Genomic DNA, 21380 nt, shown 5'->3' with positions numbered 1-21380 from the left:
CTATTTAATGGATGAGTAGTGCTACAGAGCAGAGGCAAACAGTTTTTGAACGTGGTTGTTTAAGCGTAGATAACGGCAATAAAAGGATTCTTCACTGAACACACGAGTATTGGGCTCTTTAACCACGCGTTCTAACACCTTTGGGCTCTGTTAGTCTAGTTACTGGTGGCACAGGGCCGCTATACAATTCAAAAACTTCCTCAGAATTGGAGCTTGGCATAGGGCTGTATATTTTGGAGTTGGACCGGAGCACTATTGGGGTGTCTCGTGAAGGAGTCTTTGAAGGGAAAAGCTGGTCTGACTGCGCCAAGAAGGGCTTGGCACCCACACAGTGAGCCATGCACTGCAGACAACTTCAGCGGAAAAGGATCTACATTTCTGGGACTTAATTGTAAAAAGGTGTACTGAAAAAAATGGTGAAGGGTTACACATGTGCTCAAGGACCATTGCTTCACCCCGCCTTAAAGCTTCTTATCTTGAGAAGATTCATGGACTGGATGATCAGCTAGAAGTCATTAGGAGGAAGAAGGAGATATTGCAGCTGAAAATACAAATTATAGCAGCTGAGGAGAAGCTTGCAACACTCAAGTTCAATAAATTGAAGCAGGGCTCCTCACGTGAAGCTGCCCATGTAAAGGAGATTGAAGTGGATCTAACATCAGAGGAGCAGCCACCACCTTTACCTTCTCAAGATGTGGACATTTTTGATGTTGAGACTTGGCCAGATCCACCATTGGTTAATTTGCAATTATGTTCTGCAGACTATTGATCAAGTTAGTGACTACACAGGGGCTGCTGTGTGTGACACTGACTCTGGTATCACTATAGCGCAGTTGGACCCAGCACATTCTACATCTATAGACTCTAGTCCTGACCCATCAGAGGACAATCAACCGGATATGTCTTCTCAAATTGAGTCCAATGAGGATTTGCTGGACTTGACCCACAGTAAAAACAGTGAGCCTATAACTGTTATGTTCAGGGTAAAATGGTCTTTCCAGATTTGTATGTTCATCTTGCTTCTGTCAAACTACATTTGAACTGGTCTGAGGTCAACAGTGTGAAATGTTCTTTCAAAATGGAAATGCATGCATTGAACAGGTGTGTTGACAAAGCTCGTTCTTTGTGAAACCCAAGAAAATGTACAAGCATAAAAGATGGAAATGTATATTTTACCACCTTGGTTAACCTATGAATTAGCTTGAATTGCTGGATTATGGTAATTTGGATGTTACTGTGAAAAAACTAATGTACATCAAATTTAACATGGCTCTTATTTGAAAGAATTGTAATTGCATTCCATTGTGTGTCACCCAATTAAGGGGCCGGTGTGTAAGAGCCACTCTGAGACCCTTGTGAAAGTTTACACTGCCAGCCACTGTGTGGCACTGTGCTTCCTAGTTGGTCTTGCCGGGTGTGACATCCCAGCAAGACCAGGTGTGCTTATTTAAAGGCTAATTAATGGATGAGCAGTGCTACAGAGCAGAGGTAAACAGTTTTTGAACATGGTTGTGTCAGTGTAGATAATGGAAATGATAGGATTCACACATGAGTATTGGGCTCTTTAACAGAGCCCAAAGGTGTTAGAACATGTGGTTAGTCTAGTTAGTACCCGGCGGCACAGGACCGCTGGCTGCTATACAGCCACTTCAGTTATGTTCTGGTGGTACATCCCATGTTTGTCCTCGTATGATGGAGATTCTTCCTCCTCTCTGTTGGATGTTTCATCCTGGACAGTGGCTCTCACACTCACTAGACCTCCTAGACTCCTCCTAGACTAGGCCTCCTTCCTTATGGCTCGCCTACAGTCTCAGGGTCTTTCATCTGATTACTGGCAGGGCATAGTGGTTTGTTGCCTGGATCTTGTTCTTGCCATTGAGCTGACTCCTTAGGACTTGCTTTACTCATATCAGACCGTGAGAAAAAAGTGTATGTCTTTTTATATAATTAATGTAAATATCTGATTTCAACTGTATATATATATATGAGTGACCAAACACACAAAGAATGTATGTATTTCATTTTATTTGCTTTTATTTTTTATCTTATTTCATTACATTACTTTTCTATTATTAATATTATTAGGCCCAAACCCCTACAGGGCATAGAGCCTATTACTTTCCCAACGATGAGTGCATGTGCGTTATCAACTGTCTTGACAACTTCACATGCAACTTCAGCCCCTCCTTCAGCCCCTCCTTCTCCCCCTGTCCTGACTACAGTATCCAAGCAACAAAGCAATAAATATTTATTTATTCTTGCCAACATGTCATTGTGGCCCATTGACTTAATGGTGGCAAAGGTAGTGCGAAGTGCTCATCTCCCCCAAACACATTCCTGACATCGAGCACTATCCAAGCACTCATTCCACAGGTATGGGCCATATTTATAACTGCTAATCAATAGGAGATCAATGCGCAACCCTGATGTTGCCCCACAGTGACATAGGGAAAGTCGAGCTTTCAGAAAACTTGTATGTCCTTGTAATGGTAATGGGTGATGTGTTTTAGCTAAAAATATATATTTTTAAAATTTCTTCTTTCTTCTGCTGTTTGAGCAAGAATTTGACTCCTTGAATATATTTAAAAACTCAACATTTTATCTATCATGGTTTACGTCATAGGTAAAATATTGATAGGCTGAAAATTTGATTTTCCAAAATGTTACGAAATTTCACACAAAATTTCATTTGGTCATCCCAATCAGTAAAGTCAATCAGACCCATATCATTTTTTTTACACCGTGTTGCCATGGTGATGTGCCAAAGTGCCCATGTTATCCTAATGGGAGTGATCCCAAAATTTCCCATCCATGAGAATAATATTAGTTTCATGGAATAATGTGAAATTTGGTACAGTGACTTTTCATGTCATTCCCATTAAAATGTCATGTCTTTCACTGGGTTGCCATGGCAATGCGCGAAAGAGCCCATGTTATCCTAATGGGAAAATTTCCAAATTTTCATAAATTTCAAAGTAATATAACAACTTATTAACTTAATTGAAGAATGTGAAATTTGACAGACTCTTCAGGTCATGCCTGTCAAAAAAGTTCCTGGCTAAATTTGTATTTTGCATGGTGCTGCCATGGCGATGCCTGGAAAAACCCACGTTGTTCCATTTTAGTGCATCAATGCTTCCAATGTGTGTTGACTTTGCTTAGTAACAAGTACAGCCCAAAGCTGCAATAAAACACAAGTGGCGTGTTAGCGCCATCCTTAAGGAGTGCCAGGTCGGCCTAGTGCAAAGCGGTCCGTGCTTTAATTATTATTGTTATTAATATTTTAATTCATTTCAGTATTATTTTTTTTCTTCTTTTATTGAATTGTATTAGTATATATACACTTTCTTTTTGTCTGTTTTTTTCTCTTACAAATTCTTCTCTAAAATAGTGTGTCAAACTCAAATGATAAAAGAAAGAAAGGAGATAAAGTTAAACATAAATATCTGCCAAGCCATCAAATAGCTTACACAGCTTGTTAGGGTGTCCATGTTTTTCAGTGTCATTTATATAGTGGCACGCATATGTATACAGAAATGTATGTGTCTTATATAACATTGACCACTGTGAAAAATAAATTTAATTGAATAATAAATGATCGTCTACCATCACTAGTGCAAGTGCCCATCCTTTAGCCATGGTACATCTTTCTATAGCTAAAGGATGGGCACTATGTCATTTGAATCTAACCCGGTATGAGGCAGGCTTTGCCCTTACGAGAGTTTCACTCCCCTCTCCTATGAGTCCAGAGCAGTCTCAGCCCTGCAGCCGCAACAATCCGTCCGCGTACTGGAACTGTTGACTGTTTTCATAGTGCAGCATGTCCAGAGCCACCACACAGCTCTCCTGCACCACGCGCTCTCCATCTGCCTGGTGCCTCTGCAGCACGCCCACACACTCCTGTCTGCCAATGGAGCCCAGAGCCTCAGCTGCCTCATGCCGCACCATGGGGTTCTCCCCAGGGTGCTCCAGGGCTGCGGTCAGAGCCGGCACCGCAGCTGGGTGCTGCATCTGGCCTAGCACGTAGCCGATCTCGTGTCGGAACAGAGCACTAGAGCACTGTAGGCCTGCCACAGGAAAACAGGGTTAGCTTAGCTTGCACAACTGTTAGCTGCATTCACTACACATGTCGTAATATAGACAGAAGACAACCAGGAATTCTTAAAACAATAGTCTCAAACTGTCCCAACCAGCCCACTGAGGCTAACCACTGAAACTATATAAACCACAATGGTATAAAACATGTGCTCTATATATGCTGACTTGAACAAAAATGTACATGTACTTTAGTTGTCACATATCTGATTAGCCCTCATCTACTGTCATACTTTTCTAATGCAGAGTAGTGCATTCAGTTGACATGAACAGTGTTATAATGTAATTTATATAAAATAATAACAAGAAATCTAGCACTGTTTCAGGCCCTAAAACTTTCATTGATTCTTAAACTTGTCCTTGTGCACTAGTACCATCAGCCAGAGCCAGCGTTGCCTCCTCCGTGCCCAGGTTCCTCAGGGCAAACATGGCCCGGTAACGCTCAAACAGGGGCAACCTCTCATTGAGCAGGATGCCCCGCAGCTCAGAGGAGCTCTTTTGGGGTGCAGGGGGTGCAGGGTCAACAGAGTTGTAGGGGCTGTCGTCCTGGAACTGTCCCCCAGACTCTAGCCACTGGAGACGAGCCACGGCCAGCTGGCACGTCTCTGCCACCTGAACAGAGAGCAACACAAGGATTGGTAGTATCAAGTTTTTGCAACATTTTAGAGCTGTAAAGTTAATCACATTTGAATTAAAGAAGACCTATTGTGCTTGTTTCTGCTATATAGTTATAATCTATGACTCGTTGATACTTATGTTATAATTTCTTAATCACAATATTCATCTAAACCGACTTAATAAAAGAAACATGTCCACTGATGTTAGAAAACAGCAGTGCCCAATGGGAGCAGACATCCCCGTAAACATCATCACAACAAATAGCTCTTTTACGTAAAACTGTCCATCGGAGGTGCTGATGCACGTCACGCTAGCGAGTAGCAGATTTTAAAACTAAACTGCAGCAAAAAGACTATGCAACGCTGCCTACATGCATCACCAATTAAGAAAATACAATTGGAAAATGAAGTACAGAGCAGTGGGCATGCACCGGTGGCAGTGATCGGGAGTTGATCACCAATATGGCGTCTTGAAAATAAGCGATTAAGATTGCTCAAACATGCATGAATCACTCCAAATACAACTTCGACATGGTTAAAAGCTCTGAAAAGTGAATTTTGTAGAATAGGATTGCTTTAGAGGTCAAAACACAATCTCCAATTGTCAATGATCAGTATTATTTGGCCTTAATTGACCCCCATTTTAATCCAGATGTGGACTTGGGTTAGTACTGTTCTTGACACCGATTAGTCCTGATCTAACCCAGGTTTAGTTCCAGGGTTAGTCCTGTTTTTTTCATGTGGTCAGTGTGCAAGTGTGAATGTAATTGAGAATCAGCCAGTCCTCTGTCAGTAAAAACATGGTTTGGAGCAGACTGAAGATATTGGAGGAAAAAATTTGACTTTTTTGTGTTGAAATGTCACCAATTAATTGTTTTTAATAAACCAAAGAGACAATGAAATGGACAATCAAATAAAAAAATTGTGATCTATCAATATGAGGGGGACAAAATTGTGGCTCGTTTTGGTTTTCAACACTATCTTTTCATCTTTGCTCATTTTCTTACTTCACCTCTTACATAATTCAGCTCATTCAATATGTTTTATACATACTTTTATTTAACTTGTACAGATTTGTCCTCTTTTTGACAATTTTGCTATTACTATTACTATTTAGACTTTCATTACTATTTTATTTGCTCTTTATAACTCAGAACAGTTCTAATGTTGTAATTTGTAAGCTACTGTGTAAAGTGTGTTTGTCTAAAAATATAAGGAATGTATCAGAGTAATTGTACTGAATTTTTGTCATAAAAACTGAAGAAACAGCAGATGTGATGGTTTGGGTGCTCCATGAAAGGCTGTACCTCTGTGACAGGGTCCTGGCAATACTCTGTGAGCAGATCCAGAACTGAAGCGTCTCCAATGGCTCCCAGTGCCTCTCCTGAACAAAATAGCTCATTACTCACATGGCTCACAAGGCCAGGACAAGCCAACAGTCTTTACAAAAGTGGTCAAAAATAATTATGATATTGTGAACTTTGTAATTGTGGACTGGCTTTATGCTGAAGCTTTGTGTAGATCTCAACAACTGAATTATGTCATTTCAATTTGTATCATTTGTATTTTTTGTGATGTCAGGCTTTTGCTTTAGTTTTGTTTTAGCTCTATTGTCCCTTTCCTATCCGTTTGCTCTATGTCAAAAAAGTGTTTGGCATTTATAGCATGGTACAGATGTAAACCCCAAGAACAACAGCGAGCAATATCTGCCAAACTGGTTAAAATCCTACCTATCTGATCATGTTAGCTATACACACATGATCAGGTGACTTATACAATACAAAATAAGCAGTTAAAATTCTCACCTCAGCCCTAACTCATATTGAGAATTGGCTCACCAACTCCTGCCTTCTCTTTAACACACAGAAAACTGTTTGTATGATGTTTTCTAAAAAGGCCACTAACATCAGCCAGCCAGTGTTTTTGGGAGCTCAAGAATTACAAATAATGACAGAATTTAAATATTTGGGTATGCTGATTCTATACTGTCCTTCAAAAATCATCTCAAAAGAGAAGAGAATTAAATACAATATTTCCAATTTCACTCAAATAACGAGATTGTTGATGTTTTTGCACCGTATGATCATTTCCCATGTAAACTATTCTACAACCAGTTGGTTATAGAATAGATACATTATACAATTCAGAACCACAGAATCATGAACCACCAGATGTATGACTGAGGTCCATAAGCAGGATAGACAGAGGTCATTGTAAAGAAACCTACTTCAGGTCCAAATGTTCCATCTTATAAAGGGTTGTGTACAGTGTAAAAGTCATTTAAATGAGTGGCTCAGATCAACACAAGCACATTTCATAAGAACTCAATTCTGCACTTTTATATATACTTTCATATGCTGAATGTATTGCATGTATATTAACCAAACTATAGATCACTGTACCAGCCCTGTAGGGTACATGCAATACATTATCTTCTTTTTAGATCAGTGCACTACATGAGTCATGGAAAGAGTAGTCCAGAGACCAGATGATTCCTGAACATAAAAAAGATTGCTATGTATGTCACTAACAAACAAAAGACAACTTTTAAACATGCATATAGAGGAAGATTTTCTCATTCTGAGTATATGGACAGGGTTAGGGTGTACCTGCTTCATGCCGGACCATAGGCTCCTGTTGTGTGTCCTTCAGCACGGCGGTTAGGATCGGGATGGCCTGGGCATCCTGCATTTGACCCAAGCAGTAGGCCAACTCGTGCTTGAGCAGAGCAGACTCATCACAGAAGCCTCTGCCGATCCAGCTGATGGCCTCTGGGCCTAATACACAGCATAGGGTTAGTACTCACAAGGGGACAAAAACTCTCTCTATACTGTAACCAGTATAACAACCTGACAGCTCGTTAAGTCTAGAAGCACATGACAAAGGCAAAAGCAGGAGCCTGTGCTTAGCATAGCCACACAAGTGATATGTGGTACCTCCGATGTTCCTGAGTGTGAAGAGGGCTCGAAAACGCTGGGCCAGCTCCTGTTTGGGATCCAGCAGAACTTGTCCCACCGCAGACACCTGTTCCACACTGGCCATGGCCATGCTCAGCTCACTGCTGCCAGGAGGAGGACAGGGAGGAGGAGGAGCTGAGATGACAACAGCATTAGCATTCAACAGTCAATGTACTTTTAGTTTACAACTCATATAGCCAGCGCAATGCAACATATGCTGCACAAAGTACATTGATAAATAAGTAGTATAATAAGTAGATTAGTAAATAATTCTGGATATGTTTATATATTGTGGTTTGATTATTTTATTTCACTGAATCAGTTTTCAGCCATAGATTTATTTTAAATTCAAATATTTCACTCAACATAAATTTTAAGATCACCACTTACAGCAGCACCAACAATCCAACAATACAGTACACAATCAATTTTCAATACTAAGATGTGATAAATACCTGTATAAAAAATACAGATATTATTCTGGATTTGCCAGGCAAAATACTTGATACAATTTGTTGTTGTTTTCCCATTAATATCAATGTGATATTCAAAGATATTCAAAATTAACTCTGTAGAAAATGGCAGCCTTTCTAATATGTCAACAAAATGTCAGTAATCAACAACAAAAGTTGTTCTGTTATAACAAAATGTATTTATCAGCAAGACAAGACGGTCTTTGTTACCAGACACAATCATTCGACATTCTTTTGCTATGAGGGTTTGGAAGAAGCCGACAAACCTTTGGTGTGCAAAACCTATAGGCTTACTATGGCCCCCGCCCTGGCATTAGAACCCCCAACCACTGTCGCTGGAGCTGTGGGATAGACCTGCTCTGGTTGCCAGCCCATTACTCCTGCATTCTTGCCCAATTCAACGAGTCTTAAACTTGCAGTTAATTCATAAGTGCAAATGTATCACTCAAGACAGCAAGCACACAGTTCAGCTTAAGCCCAACCGAGCCCAAAACATGAAGCTCTCCTCACGTCAACGATCAAACCTCAAACCAAAAATCACAACGTTATGAAATCAATCAATGAGCGATTGAAACCCACAGATCCCGAGGGGGCTGGGGGCACGTGAGCTCCTACGTTGCAATGGCATGGAAGTGAACTTTTCAACATTGACAGAACACAATTTCTTACCGGGAGTGCACACTTGTCAGTACGAAGTCAAACAGCCAGGCAGACCGGGCCCCGAAAAACAACACGCCGATCAGCCCGCAGCGGTACACAGATCAACCGACCCACACAGCGCGACACCCGCAAGGCACCACGGAAGTCCACGCGAGGCACGAGCGCACTTCCGCATCCGGGTACGGCACAAGAGCACAACCAATTTCTGATCTTTCAACTATCCTGCCCTTAAAAGTATTTATGAAGTAAAGTACAGTTCCACTCTAGAGAAAAAAGAGTGAATAAACAAATACATAAAATAACAATAACAGCGTTTTTTCTTACTTTTTTTTGCTACCTTTCATTTAACACTTTTCAGCAGTTTTGAGTGGTCTATTATATGGTTTTCTCTGTAATTTGTTGTTGCCACTGTGGCTGCACCTTGGATCTATTGGGCCGCACACTCTCCCACTGTGAATTATTGTACAGTATTTAAAAGAAAAGTACAGTTGATGTAATTATGTAAAGTGTGCGCTCGTGTCTTGCTCAGTGGAACAACGGCAGAGCCCCTCCCGGCTGTAGGCGGCAGTATGCTCCCTTCGTAATAGTTCCGGTTTACACATGGGTTCACGGCACAGTGTAAACGAGAGCTGTGCGCTTCATTTGATAAACAGAGGATAAACACACAGTTTTAGCATTGATTTGTCCCCGCGGGACTTCGGAGGACCGAGTGGTCTGAGGGAGAGCAACCATGGACATCCCAACGCCGCCTGAAGGTGCGTTTGGCAGGGCATCAAGGATATTAGCCGCTCGTAGCAGAGCACGGCTAATGGCTAATACAGTTACCTCTTTCAAATAGCTTCTTTTGAAAACAGAGACTAATCATGTTTCTCGATTTGCTAGCAGTGCAGTCCAGTCTTGTTTTTCATTAAAGCGGGTGACCACTGTGACAGCCCTGGTTCATTTCGGTTAATTGTTCCATGCAATTCAGTGTGTTACTTAAAGATGCAGTAGGTAACTTTTCTGGTGGAGGGACCCGTGATGGCCCCAAAGCTCAAAATAATCTGTTCCACCTTGTGATGTCATGAAAAAGTAGTTCTCAAGTTAACAGCTACCTTTTACCTTTGGTTCAGTAGAGAGTTATAAAGCTGAAATTATCCAAATGATTCTAGTGGAGGTTAAAAACGCAGTGAAGCACATCTTACCATATGTTACCACGTGACCTCACAAGGTGGAACAGAGTGTTTTCTGTTTTGAGAGAAGGACTGAGCCTGAATATGCAGGATTTATGTGTTAAATGTGTGTGAATGAAACAAAACACAATGATTTGGAAAGAAAACATTATTAACGTGAACCAAAAAGATCTGTGGAAAGGTGAACTCATAGCTAGAATGCATCTTTTTTTTTTTTTTTTTTTTTTTTTATAATAACACCTGTAACTGAATGAAGACCAAGTTTAATGCTGCACTGTGGAATGTTCTAGGCAAAGCAATAACATCTCTGCGGAAAGGAGCAAATTCAATTAAACATTTTACAACGTTTTATTGTTATAATCAGACAGTTTGGACATTTGTTGTTGCATCTTGTTTATCACTGGTGTTCATATGTTCTGTATCCCTGTACAGATCAGGAGCTGAGGAATGTCATCGACAAGCTGGCCCAGTTTGTCGCCCGAAATGGCCCTGAGTTTGAGAAGATGACCATGGAAAAGCAGAAGGACAACGCCAAGTTCTCCTTTCTCTTTGGAGGAGACTACTTCTCCTACTACAAGTACAGACTGGCCATGGAACAGCAGCCGCGTATGTCAAAGCCCCTCACATCATTCTCTCACGGGAGAACTGTGTCTTCTAGGTCTGATCAAGTGTTACTGACTTGGCCTCAGACTCTCTTTCGATGCCAAAATTTATTCTGGATTGAACATTACTGTACATTGTGCTGGAGGTTCAGATCAAACACAAAACTGCAGATATGTATTTTATAGATTAGAAGTATTAGCTGACTAAACTGCATCACATGAGAGTTGAGAGCAAAACTACAGTACAAACAGAAATGACAGCCAGCAAATACATAGGAAAAGTACAAAAATACCAAGATATCCCTTACAGCTAGTAGTAACTGCTTGGGAGAAGAGACAGGTTTTCAGTCTAGACTTAAAGTGAGTTAAATACTGAGAGGATGAGAATGACAGTTTTGACCAGTTTTCTTATTGAAACAATAAACAGTTCTACAGGACAGTGCAGAAGATGTGCAGATAGACATTGTATAGACCAGTACAGGTTCCACAGTGATGGGCCCACTATGCCAGACAAAGGGTGCATGCCACTACTGAACCATGTTAAGTGACTACAAAGACCTCAGTACGAACGAGCAACTAAACCAGTGGCTCCCAGATGATTTTTTCTAACCTAAACACAACTAAATTTCTGGTAAAAGGGGGGAGTTGCTGTGCAAGCATCTGACTGTTTAGTTAAAGGTTGGTGCATATCCCTGAAAGACCTGTGGGAGCCACTAGTCTAAGCTCGGAGCCCTTTGAACTAAAGCTGTAAAATGTTGTCTTTCTATCTCAGATGCCTCTGCTCGAGATGCGGAGGACTTGAAATCTCCAGGTATTGCACAGAAGTTGGAGCTGACATGAGAAAAGCCACAGGGCACGTTGATTTGTTTCTGCTCATGTCCTCAGCACATGGTTTATCATCTTTTTTATTTTACTTGTTTTATTTGGGCTTTTTAACTAGACAGTTCCAATGAGATTCAGAAAGTCTTACAGTATGTCCACCTGCTTGTCTCATGCTTTTGATTGTGTGCGGTTTGGTGGTTTGATTGAGAGGCTGGTGCAGTGTCCCTGACAGTGTCCCCGACTGTGTCCCCCAGAGCATTGGGGGACGGGGAACAGTTTGCATGTGCCCTCACCATGCAGTTGTGTTTGTGGATGTCTTCATGTCCCTGCTGTATCATGACCCTCTGGACATGTGATAAACTATGCCTTCCATCTTCTCAGACATGTACAACCCTCGGACCAAAGAGGGGGGAGAACTTCCTGCTGCCTCCATCCCCTTTTTGGGCCCATCCATCGCTCCTCCTGGGGTCCCTCCACCAGGCGCCCCTCCTCCGGGGGCCCCTCCCATTGAAGAACTGATTCAGCAGAGCCTGTGGAACCTGCAGCAGCAGGAGCAACACCTCAGCTCCCTTCGGCAGGTACTCTCAAACTTCTGTTAGAGTTTCCCAAAAAGCCAGGCTTTCCAGTCCCACCTACTTTCTGTTCAAATGCAGAAGGGTCTGGAACCGGACCTTAATGTGCAAACAACCATCCTTATTTGGATTTCTTCAATCACAGCTGTTCTCAAATACAGAAGACATCTCCTTTAGAAAATTCTCTAATTATATAAGTCGCTGTGTTTGTTTTGACACAAATGGACCATGTGTCAGTTACACCCATAGGAAATCAGGCAGACGGGATACGGTTCCAGACCATAAATGTCTTTGTAAAATATTGTAAAAGTTGTAGTCTTGGCTGGTCCAGCAACCAAAAAGGACCAACAAATAATACAGCAGTCTGACAGAATGATTCCAATTGATATCATTCCCATGTGTATTGTGTTTTATTCACATTCTCCTGCTGCGCTGTGTTTAGGAGCAGGTGACGGCGGCTATCGCTCTGGCCGTGGAGCAGCAGACTCAGAAACTACTACAAGAGACCCAACTGGACATGGCTGAGTTTGATAGTGTGCTGCAGCCTATTATCGACATGTGCACCAAGGACGCCATTTCGGTAAGCCCTGTTCCCACTCCGGGGGTCAGGGGTCAGGGCGTAGTCTCATCCTTTCTCTTACCCCTCCTCAGGCTGGAAAGAACTGGATGTTCACCAACGCCAAGAGCCCTACGCACTGTGAGCTGATGACGTCACACCTAAGGAATCGCATCACTGCTGACGGAGCACACTTTGAGCTGAGGCTGCACCTCATCTACTTGACTAATGATGTGCTGCACCATTGGTACTCAGTCCTCTATGCACACATGCTGCACATGCACATGCTGAATTACACTCTTAATAATGTGGCCGATTCATTAATTCACAAAAAGATGCTTAGTAATTCCTTGCTGTGGAGGCTAAAGCTAGCGTAAACACAAAACTATTGTCAGCTATTTCTGCATTTATTTATTTTCTCTGCGCCTGTATGCCAGGTTTTAACTATGAAGGTACAATTGTTCCAAAAGTTTGAATGTGTAAATGTTAATTTGTACACCGGTAAAAAAAAAAAAAAAAAAAAAAAAAAAAAATATATATATATATATATATATATATATATATATATATATATATATATATATATATATATATATATATATATATATATAATTTTACACTTACAAATATTGTTTTACACTTACAAGTTTGTTTTTGTGGGTGGTGGAAAAGAATATTTTGAGGATCTCCTCAATCCCACTGTCACATCTTCCGAGGACGAAGCGGAGTTTGAGGACTCAGAAGCGGACTCGTCCATCACCCTGGCTGAAGTCACTGAGGTGGCTGGCAAGCTCCTCGGTGGGAAGGGGGTGGATGAGATCTGTCCTGAGTATCTTAAATCTCTGGATGTTGTGGGGCTGTCTGGGCTGGCTCGGGCATCTATTCTGAATGCCTCCTGGACGCCTCCCTAGGGAGGTGTTTTGGGCACGTCCCACCGGGAGGAGGCCCCAGGGAAAACCAAAGACATGCTGGAGGGACTATGTCTCTCTGCTGACTTGGGAACACCTTGGGATCCTCCTGGAAGAGCTGGAGAAAATGTGTGTGGAGAGGGAAGTCTGGGCTTCCCTGCTGAAACTACTGCCTCCACGACCTGGCCCTGGATAAAGTGGAAGAAAATGGATGGATTTACAAGTTTGTCACTTTACAAATCTGAAAATGACTCTTTTATGAGTTTTGAGACATTTGTTACACCAAGTTTGTTTCAAAATGATTTGAATTTCAATGAATTGATTTGAAGTTCAACGGCTGATTTGAATGCAAAAACAACAGGGGGCGGGGACAGAGGGGACCGGGATTGCTGTGGCAATGGCTGAATTGGTTTATACACAGTAAAGGAGTAGTTAACCTGACATTGTTAAATTAAATGCTCATTGTGTAGCCTGCTCTGTTCTGTAATAAGCGCCTTTAGGAATCCTTTTTCCAAGTTAACTGGAGTGGCATTGTTACTAAAAATGTAGGAGCCAATGTCTTTGTCCACTTGTAATATCACACTGGCCTTATTAGCAGGAAAAAGTCGGGGAAAAGTCAGCTAGCATAAGGTGTTAACTAATGGTATGTTTTCTGAAAAACTTGTTAAAGCCAGTGTGGCTAGAAAAGTGTTATCTACGCAATTTACCTTGGTATACAACTTATTTTACTTATTTTTAATAATGCACATCATAATATCAAATAAAGATGACGTACTGTCTTAATTTGTGTTAGCTCCTTTACTGTATATAAACCAGTTTAGCCGTTGCCACAGCAACCCCGGTCCCGTCTAGCCCCACCCCCTGCTGTCTTCAAGTTCAAATCAGCCGTTGCGCTTACAAATCGTTTTGAGACAAACTCGGCCCAATGAATGTGTCAAATCTCGTGAAGGCATAATTTTCAAATTTGTACTTGTAAAATTACAAATATAGTTTTACACTAATAAATTTCAATTTTAATTGGAAAATAAAATTTGTAGATGTAAAAAAATATGTATTTTTAATTTATCAGTATACAAATCAACATTTACACATTCAAACTTTTTGGAACAATTGTACCTTCCTATTTAACCTCTCTTTATGTAATGCAGTGGGGTTTACTTGTGTTAGTTACATTATACACTTCAAATGTAATTTTTTTTCATTTTGAAGCGAGTGGCGTGCAGCGATAAACGGGAAACAGCTGGCTAGGTTTGTTTTGCAAAACATGTCAGCTTAACATATAAATGTCCATCATTGAAAATATGGCGCTCAGTGATTGTAGTGGGCTATCATAAGATCAAGTCAGCGTTTGGTGAAAAAATATTTATCTTAATAATGATCGTTTATTTGAGAAATGTCACACGCTGCTACCAGCGCACTGCTACTGGTGCGACCAGTCCTGTCCCCTGTGAGCTGGACCAGTCCTGTCCCCTATCCATGCCAGAGTATTTGGAAGGTACCTCCAGTGGTCCGCTTGGGACCCCTCAGATGGGGTGGTACGGCTCACCTTAGATAGTGGAAACACTCAGGGTCTGACACTGTGTATGACACTGCATGCATGCTGACACTTGTTCTGTGCTCAGCCAGAGGAAACATCAGAAGGACCTGCTGGCCGCTCTGCAGAAGGTAGTGGTGCCCATCTACTGCACCAGCTTCTTGGCTGTGGAGGAGGAGAAGCAGCAGAAGATCACCAGGGTACATAATCTCATAATCTCCAGTGACACTGAAAGTCTGCTGTAGTTTGATTTGATTGTTTGTTTGTTTTTTACAGTTATTGCAGCTTTGGGAGAAAAATGGATACTTTGATGAAGAGACCATTCAACAGCTGCAGAACCCGGCTCTGGGTCTGGGCCAGTACCAAGTGAGTGGGCCCCCACAGTGAGGACTGAGGGGTTGTTGACACGGCAACAAGTCTACACTGTAACAACTTTTCACCATCCTGCTTAAAGCTTAATGCTCCACCACCTAACTTTTTAGCCCAAAAAATACTTTAAGAAGTGTTTTTTTATTTATTTTTTTTTGCATCAAAAACATAGAAAAATGTGTATCCATACTGTGAGTGGGCTTGCATCTCCACAAACCTGACTCTTCTTGCGTGTCTGGAAGTGGAAATGTTGTTTTTTTTGGCTATGATATTCTGCAGTATGGCATAAAACTATCTATTCTTCATGAAGAATAGTATGTTGTTTAACTTTCTAGACATCATCTACATGGCTCCATGGAAACAGAAAGTTATGCATTGTTACTGTAATGTTATATCTTAAACAAATAAGATATACGGAGATGTGTAATAGTGCCCGCTATCCCCAGGCCTCTCTGATCACGGAGTATGCTGGTGTGGTGCAGCCCATCCAGGTGGCCTTCCAGCAGCAGGTGCAAGCTCTCAAGGCCCAGCACGAGGAGTTTGTTTCCAGCCTGAAGAAGCGGCACCAGCCCCAGTCCGCCCCATCACAGATCCCCCTGTTGGAGACAGACAACCCCCCTGGCATTGCCCCACCAGCAGGTACGACATTACACAATCCCCCTGGCGTCGCCGCAGGTATGACATCAGACAAGCCTACTGGCAGTCATCAATCAGTTATATAAGGCTGGGTAATATAGCAAAAGAACAATTTGATTCTTAACTGCACAGCCCTACGTTTACATGAAGTAAGCATCTCCCGTATTAAAACACGGCTTTTACCATTTGACTTTGTACAACTGGCTTTTCATCCGGTTTCTGTTTAATTTAAAAGACTCTTTCTTTCTGAGCTTTAAGCCATGTTAGCATGCTGTTCCCTCATCACTTCCTGTATTACATGACATCACAAGGTGGAACAGAGTGTTTTCTGTTTGAGAGAACAAACCATGCATAGTTTATGCAGGGTTTGTGTGTTAAACTTGTGTGAATGAAACAAAACAAAACTACATGCATGTTTTTGATGAGGAAACGTTATAACATTGAACAGAAAATAGTGTAATATGGGCCCTTTTAACTGGGGTTTCAAAAATTTCATATCAGTGAACCAGATGACCACAGTTTTGTACAAGGATTATCTTTGTAGATTAATTATAGTTGGTAGGAAGCAGAGAACCTATATGTAATCCTGTGTGTTTGTTTGTAGATGTGAAAGCGGTCATCCCTAGCCCAGCCCCCAGAGAGCTGGACACAGCCCCTCCACGCACACAGGAGCCCTCCTCCAGTGATCTGCCCCCAAGCAAGTCCGCCTGGTATGACCCACAGCCCATGGGCCCCTGGAACCCCAACCAGCCGGTAATAAAATCAAAATTGATATGTTAGCAATTAGCATATCACATATCTTGGTCACAATGTCTCTAAGTATGTTCTGGAATACATGGGATCAGCTCAGCTGTTAATATTTCAGATTTCACTCATGAATGAATGTAGATTAGATTAAAAATTTACTGTGACCTGAATTTTTTAAAGAATACATAATATGAATTCTATTAATTCTGTTTACGAGATCCTCAGTGACCTTAGAAAACACTTGCTTTGAACTTTGGCCAGATTTTTACTTGTTCTAAGCCTTTCTGCCATCATACTGCATGCATTACAACTGTCTCTTTACATTCCTTGGTAGCTAGCTTTACCTTTTTTCCTATGGTAATTTCTCTGGTGCCAGTAGATGGCATGCTAATACCAGATCCCAGTATGGGGAGCGCTGCTGATGGAAAATACAAAAATCTGTAAAATCAGATTTGCAGTGAGTCCTGGTACATGAATAGACATACATCTGCTTGATGCTAGTAATGATAAGTGTCTTCCTCAGTGACACATGAATTGTGTCACCCCCAGTGCTATTGCTGAGGCGTTAGTCAGTGCTCACAGTCTAACCATGCCTGTGTCTCTGCAGCCCCCTTTCGACCCCAACCAGCCGCCTCCCTGCCTGCCCTGGAGCACCCATGAGGGCATGTGGAATGAGCAGAGGGACCCCGGCAGCTGGAGCGGGGGCCCCCCCAGAGATGGTAGTCCCTGGAATGGCCCTGGGGGATCTGAGTCAGGTACTCCAGCATGGAATTCGTTTGACCCACCCAGTAACTGGGGCAATCAGTCTGAACAGCCTCCATGGGGTCAGCGGGAACCCCCCTTCCCTCCACGGATGCAGGTAAGACATCAGGGTTTCTCCCAGTCACCTTAACACTAGCACAAAATATTTTGTTGTTACATCTGCAAGCATATATGCAAATGATAATTGTACGATATGTGCATGTAACTTGCCTTTACAGAGACCCCCACACTTCAGAGGGCCGTTTCCTCCACACCAGCAACCCCCTCCCTTTAACCAGCCCCCTCCTCCACACAACTTCGGCCGGTTCCCCCCTCGTTTCATGCAGGACGAGTTTCCTCCAAGACACCCATATGACCGGCCCCCGTACCCCCCGCCACGCTTTGACTACCCCCAAGAGTTCCCTGGAGGTGAGCCCCTATTACTTAAGGATATACTTTTAAATCCAGGGTGAACATTGATAAAACAGTGCCAAAGGCTCATTGACCAATTAAAATGTTACTCGGGCAGTACCACGACCAAGACTTTGTAAAAAGTGCTGATATATGTTTGAATCTATACACAGCCCTAATTTTATCTTTAAATGTGTATTTAACTGCAGACATGCCAGGACCACCCCCACACCACCATCCCAATCAAAGAATGCCTCCTGGCGGTATGGGAGGTGAACGCCCTCCTTGGGGTGGCAGCCAGCACCCAGACTTTGGCCCCCCTCCCCATGGTTTCAACGGTCACTCCCCACACGTGCGCCACCGACAGCCCCTGATCCAGGACGACCCCAGTTTGGTCCCAAATGTGCCGTATTTCGATCTGCCCGCCGGACTCATGGCCCCTCTGGTCAAGGTGAGTGGCTCCTACTGAAGACAGCTTTAGAACAGCTGTGTTAAACTAGAATCAGAATAAGTTTTATTGCCATTGTGAGTCAGAAAAATTTACAAACTAACTTGCTTTGTCATTATGGTGCAACATTGAACCAAGAATAAAAGTATAAATTAAAACTGCAAGTAGTGATAAAGGGCCCTTGCAACCAATGCCACGCCACAGTGGGAGAGCTGCATATCAACCATAGTGTTGAAGATAAATGCTTACGGCCCATTGTAACTTTGAAGGGGCGCTGGAAAGACATTTTTGAAGATAGAATTTTAATCCACATATCATTTTGTTCTAGTCATCAAAAAACAAATGCTACATTGGGTTTCTCTGAATCGGACGATATTTGCAAAAGTTACAGAAATTGTTAAGTTTTCAAAATGGCCTTTTGATTAATTGCTCATCATGTCCACACCCTGAGACTTATGTAAATAATTTTAACAACTTTTGATCCCAGATATGTCCTGATGATGCTGCCTCAGTTTGGATTTTGTTGGTTAAAAACCCTAGCATAACTTGTATTAGTGTCAAAGTTATGAGTGCTAGATTTTCTGTGTAATTAGATTCAAAATGGCTGCCTTCACATCACTGTTAGGGTTTGGTCCCCGCAGTGGTCCCCGTAGTGGTCCCCGCAGTGGTCCCCGTAGTTTGCTCAAGGTCACATGAAGAGTGTGCATACCAAATTTCATTAGTGTATGAAATTTAAAATTTTCTGCCCCATTACAACTGTGCAAGGAGCACTGGAGAGCTATTTTTAGAGACAGTTGTTTAAGTTGCATATCATTATGTTCAGATCATTAAAATAATGACTTGCCCTCATTGCACATTCGCACTCGGGCCCTAACTATGACAAAAATTTAATAAAATAAGGTAAATAAGAAATGGACATGTTATACAACTAAGTTTGTGTGTGCTCAGCTGGAAGACTCTGACTACAAACCTCTGGACCCCAAAGACATCAGGCTGCCCCCTCCTATGCCTCCCAGCGACCGCCTGCTGGCTGCAGTGGAGGCATTCTACAGCCCCCCGTCTCACGACCGCCCACGGAACAGGTGCACTCATCAGTTTAAGAGAATGTTTTAAATATGAATCAAATCGAAAGTTACAAATGTAACTGTTGTTGTATGAATCCCGGATTCCCAATGCAAAGGAGTCATTCAGTGCTTTCAGTAGGTATGAAATGGAGCATATAGTTTCTTTCTACACTTGTCTCCCTCAACAGTGACAGCTACTCGTTGCTGTATTATAGAATGTCATCATGTATTTTACCCATAAATCTGGTAACTTATTATTGCCTTGTTTTTTGTTTTTTTTTACCATAGAGACACATCTTTGTTCAAATCCCCAATAGTACAACACATTTTATTTTATTTTATACATCTACCAGCACACCTGTTGCCATGTGAATAACTTTGTGTCTTGTGTGTTTCTCCAGTGAGGGCTGGGAGCAGAACGGCCTGTACGAGTTCTTCAGAGCCAAGATGAGGGCACGAAGGAAGAAGGAGCAGGAAAAACACAACAGGCCAGTGCAGATAACCTCTTACATGGTGTTCTTTTATGAAATGACTTTGGGAATGAATGTCTTTTGTAAAGTCTAGAAATCGTTAGCTTCATAGCATAATTGCATAATTGCATTGCATAAAGTCATTTTTTAATATGTTATGGAAAATGGAAACTTTTTTAAAATGGTTGAATATTTTTGTTGATGACTTCTATTAGGGTTGTCAACAAGTATGTATGGTTAAAAACACACAGCCCTATTATATAACAGAAAAAAATTATGATTTGTGTGCTGTATTGACCATGACTTAAGCGGTTTTGCACTTGAAGTTGTTTCCTTTGGGGGTGTCAACCTCCATAAAACTGACAATAAAACCCCATATTCCACCTTAGGACAGCAGAAACAGTTTTTGTGGGGTCCACAGTGTGTTTCTATGGCACACAAAGCGCTAAGTCAAGAAGATGACTTGAGCACAAAGTGTTTTTTGACTATAAAAATCTTTCACTGACAAAGGACGGAGCCGGTAATGCCTACCCATGCAGTAAGGTCTGGAGAGTAGAATGAGACGGAAAACTGAATTTGTCCATAAAATTACTTAATGGCAAGTCATTTATCGTAGTTATGCTAGTTGTTGCATTCTGTTATGCATATATTGCAGGTCATATTTTTTAACAATATTTTACATTTAGAATACTTTCTGGGGGATAATTGTGCTTTATGGTTTGGTTTCAATAGTATAATTTATCTTCTATATTTACTTCAACAAAATATCGCACATGAAAATGTGTTATCGTGGTGGGCCTAGTTGACTTCCACACTCATTTGATGACTGTGTTTGTGGTGGTGGTTGACTTGACAAACTCACTTGATGTCTTGATGTATAATTGTGCAGTGGTCGTGGGGATAGCCGATCCCGCAGCAGAGGCAGGTCTTCCTCTCGCTCCAGCTCGCACTCTTCCAAGTCATCTCGCTCCAGGTCCAGGTCCTCCAGGAGCCGCTCCTCCTCCCGCTCCAGGTCTGTACCGGCCCCCCACCTACACTCTACCCTCGACTGATGCAGCCATAGCATCCACACACTGCCAACCACTGACGCACCCACAGCACCCACATTCTGCTCTCCACTCATGCACCCACAGCACCCACACTCTGCCCTCTACTAACGTGCCCAGAAGTATACATACACTATATAAAAAGATACGTATGCTTTTTTCCCTCACTGTTTGACATGAAATCAAACTAAAGTTTAAACTTTTCCTGTTTAGGTCAATTGGGATTACCAAAATTATTTCTATTTGCTAAATTCCAGAATAATGAGAGAAGGATTTTTTAAGACAATTTTTCCTTACTTTTTTTCAAGATTGCTATGACTGAAACCCAGATGATGTCATGTCTTTGGAAGCCTCTGGTTTATTGACATTTGAGTTCATTAGAGACACACCTGTGGATGCATTTGAAGACACACCTGAAACACACTGTTTCTTTGTGTAACATCGTTGGAAAGTCAAAACAAATCAGCCAAGATATCAGGA

The 21380-nt window shown here is 41.9% G+C and overlaps 2 protein-coding genes across 3 annotated transcripts in view; one reads left to right on the top strand and one right to left on the bottom strand.

The window, feature by feature from the left end:
• Positions 1-3153: 3153 nt before the first annotated feature.
• dohh (deoxyhypusine hydroxylase/monooxygenase) overlaps positions 3154-21380 on the bottom strand; it is a 272673-nt gene continuing 254446 nt past the window's right edge. Inside the window, exons 1-6 of one of the 2 annotated variants that reach the window (XM_033965028.2) lie at positions 8812-8988; positions 7649-7804; positions 7322-7489; positions 6020-6096; positions 4470-4707; positions 3154-4067 (exon numbers count right to left, since the gene is read on the bottom strand). In XM_033965028.2, coding sequence (XP_033820919.1) covers positions 3757-4067; positions 4470-4707; positions 6020-6096; positions 7322-7489; positions 7649-7760 — 906 coding nt within the window. In that variant the 5' untranslated portion in view covers positions 7761-7804; positions 8812-8988 and the 3' untranslated portion in view covers positions 3154-3756. Of the gene's footprint in view, positions 4068-4469; positions 4708-6019; positions 6097-7321; positions 7490-7648; positions 7805-8811; positions 8989-21380 lie in introns of those variants that run through there. The other variant, XM_055221039.1, reaches the window with a different exon arrangement.
• Positions 9406-21380, top strand: part of cherp (calcium homeostasis endoplasmic reticulum protein) — a 142999-nt gene continuing 131024 nt past the window's right edge. Inside the window, exons 1-16 of the mRNA XM_033965357.2 lie at positions 9406-9557; positions 10407-10580; positions 11349-11387; positions 11780-11976; positions 12413-12550; positions 12622-12773; positions 15057-15168; positions 15245-15334; positions 15784-15976; positions 16578-16726; positions 17328-17579; positions 17701-17890; positions 18082-18323; positions 19269-19402; positions 19786-19872; positions 20744-20866. Of these exons, the coding sequence (XP_033821248.1) occupies positions 9533-9557; positions 10407-10580; positions 11349-11387; positions 11780-11976; positions 12413-12550; positions 12622-12773; positions 15057-15168; positions 15245-15334; positions 15784-15976; positions 16578-16726; positions 17328-17579; positions 17701-17890; positions 18082-18323; positions 19269-19402; positions 19786-19872; positions 20744-20866 (2297 nt within the window). The 5' untranslated portion in view covers positions 9406-9532. The remainder of the gene's footprint in view (positions 9558-10406; positions 10581-11348; positions 11388-11779; positions 11977-12412; positions 12551-12621; positions 12774-15056; positions 15169-15244; positions 15335-15783; positions 15977-16577; positions 16727-17327; positions 17580-17700; positions 17891-18081; positions 18324-19268; positions 19403-19785; positions 19873-20743; positions 20867-21380) is intronic.

Source organism: Periophthalmus magnuspinnatus, chromosome 4, assembly GCF_009829125.3.
Source record: "Periophthalmus magnuspinnatus isolate fPerMag1 chromosome 4, fPerMag1.2.pri, whole genome shotgun sequence".
NCBI lineage: Eukaryota > Metazoa > Chordata > Actinopteri > Gobiiformes > Gobiidae > Periophthalmus > Periophthalmus magnuspinnatus.
The sequence above is the reverse complement of the archived record's forward strand: the minus strand, read 5'-3'. Positions and strand labels throughout refer to the sequence as shown.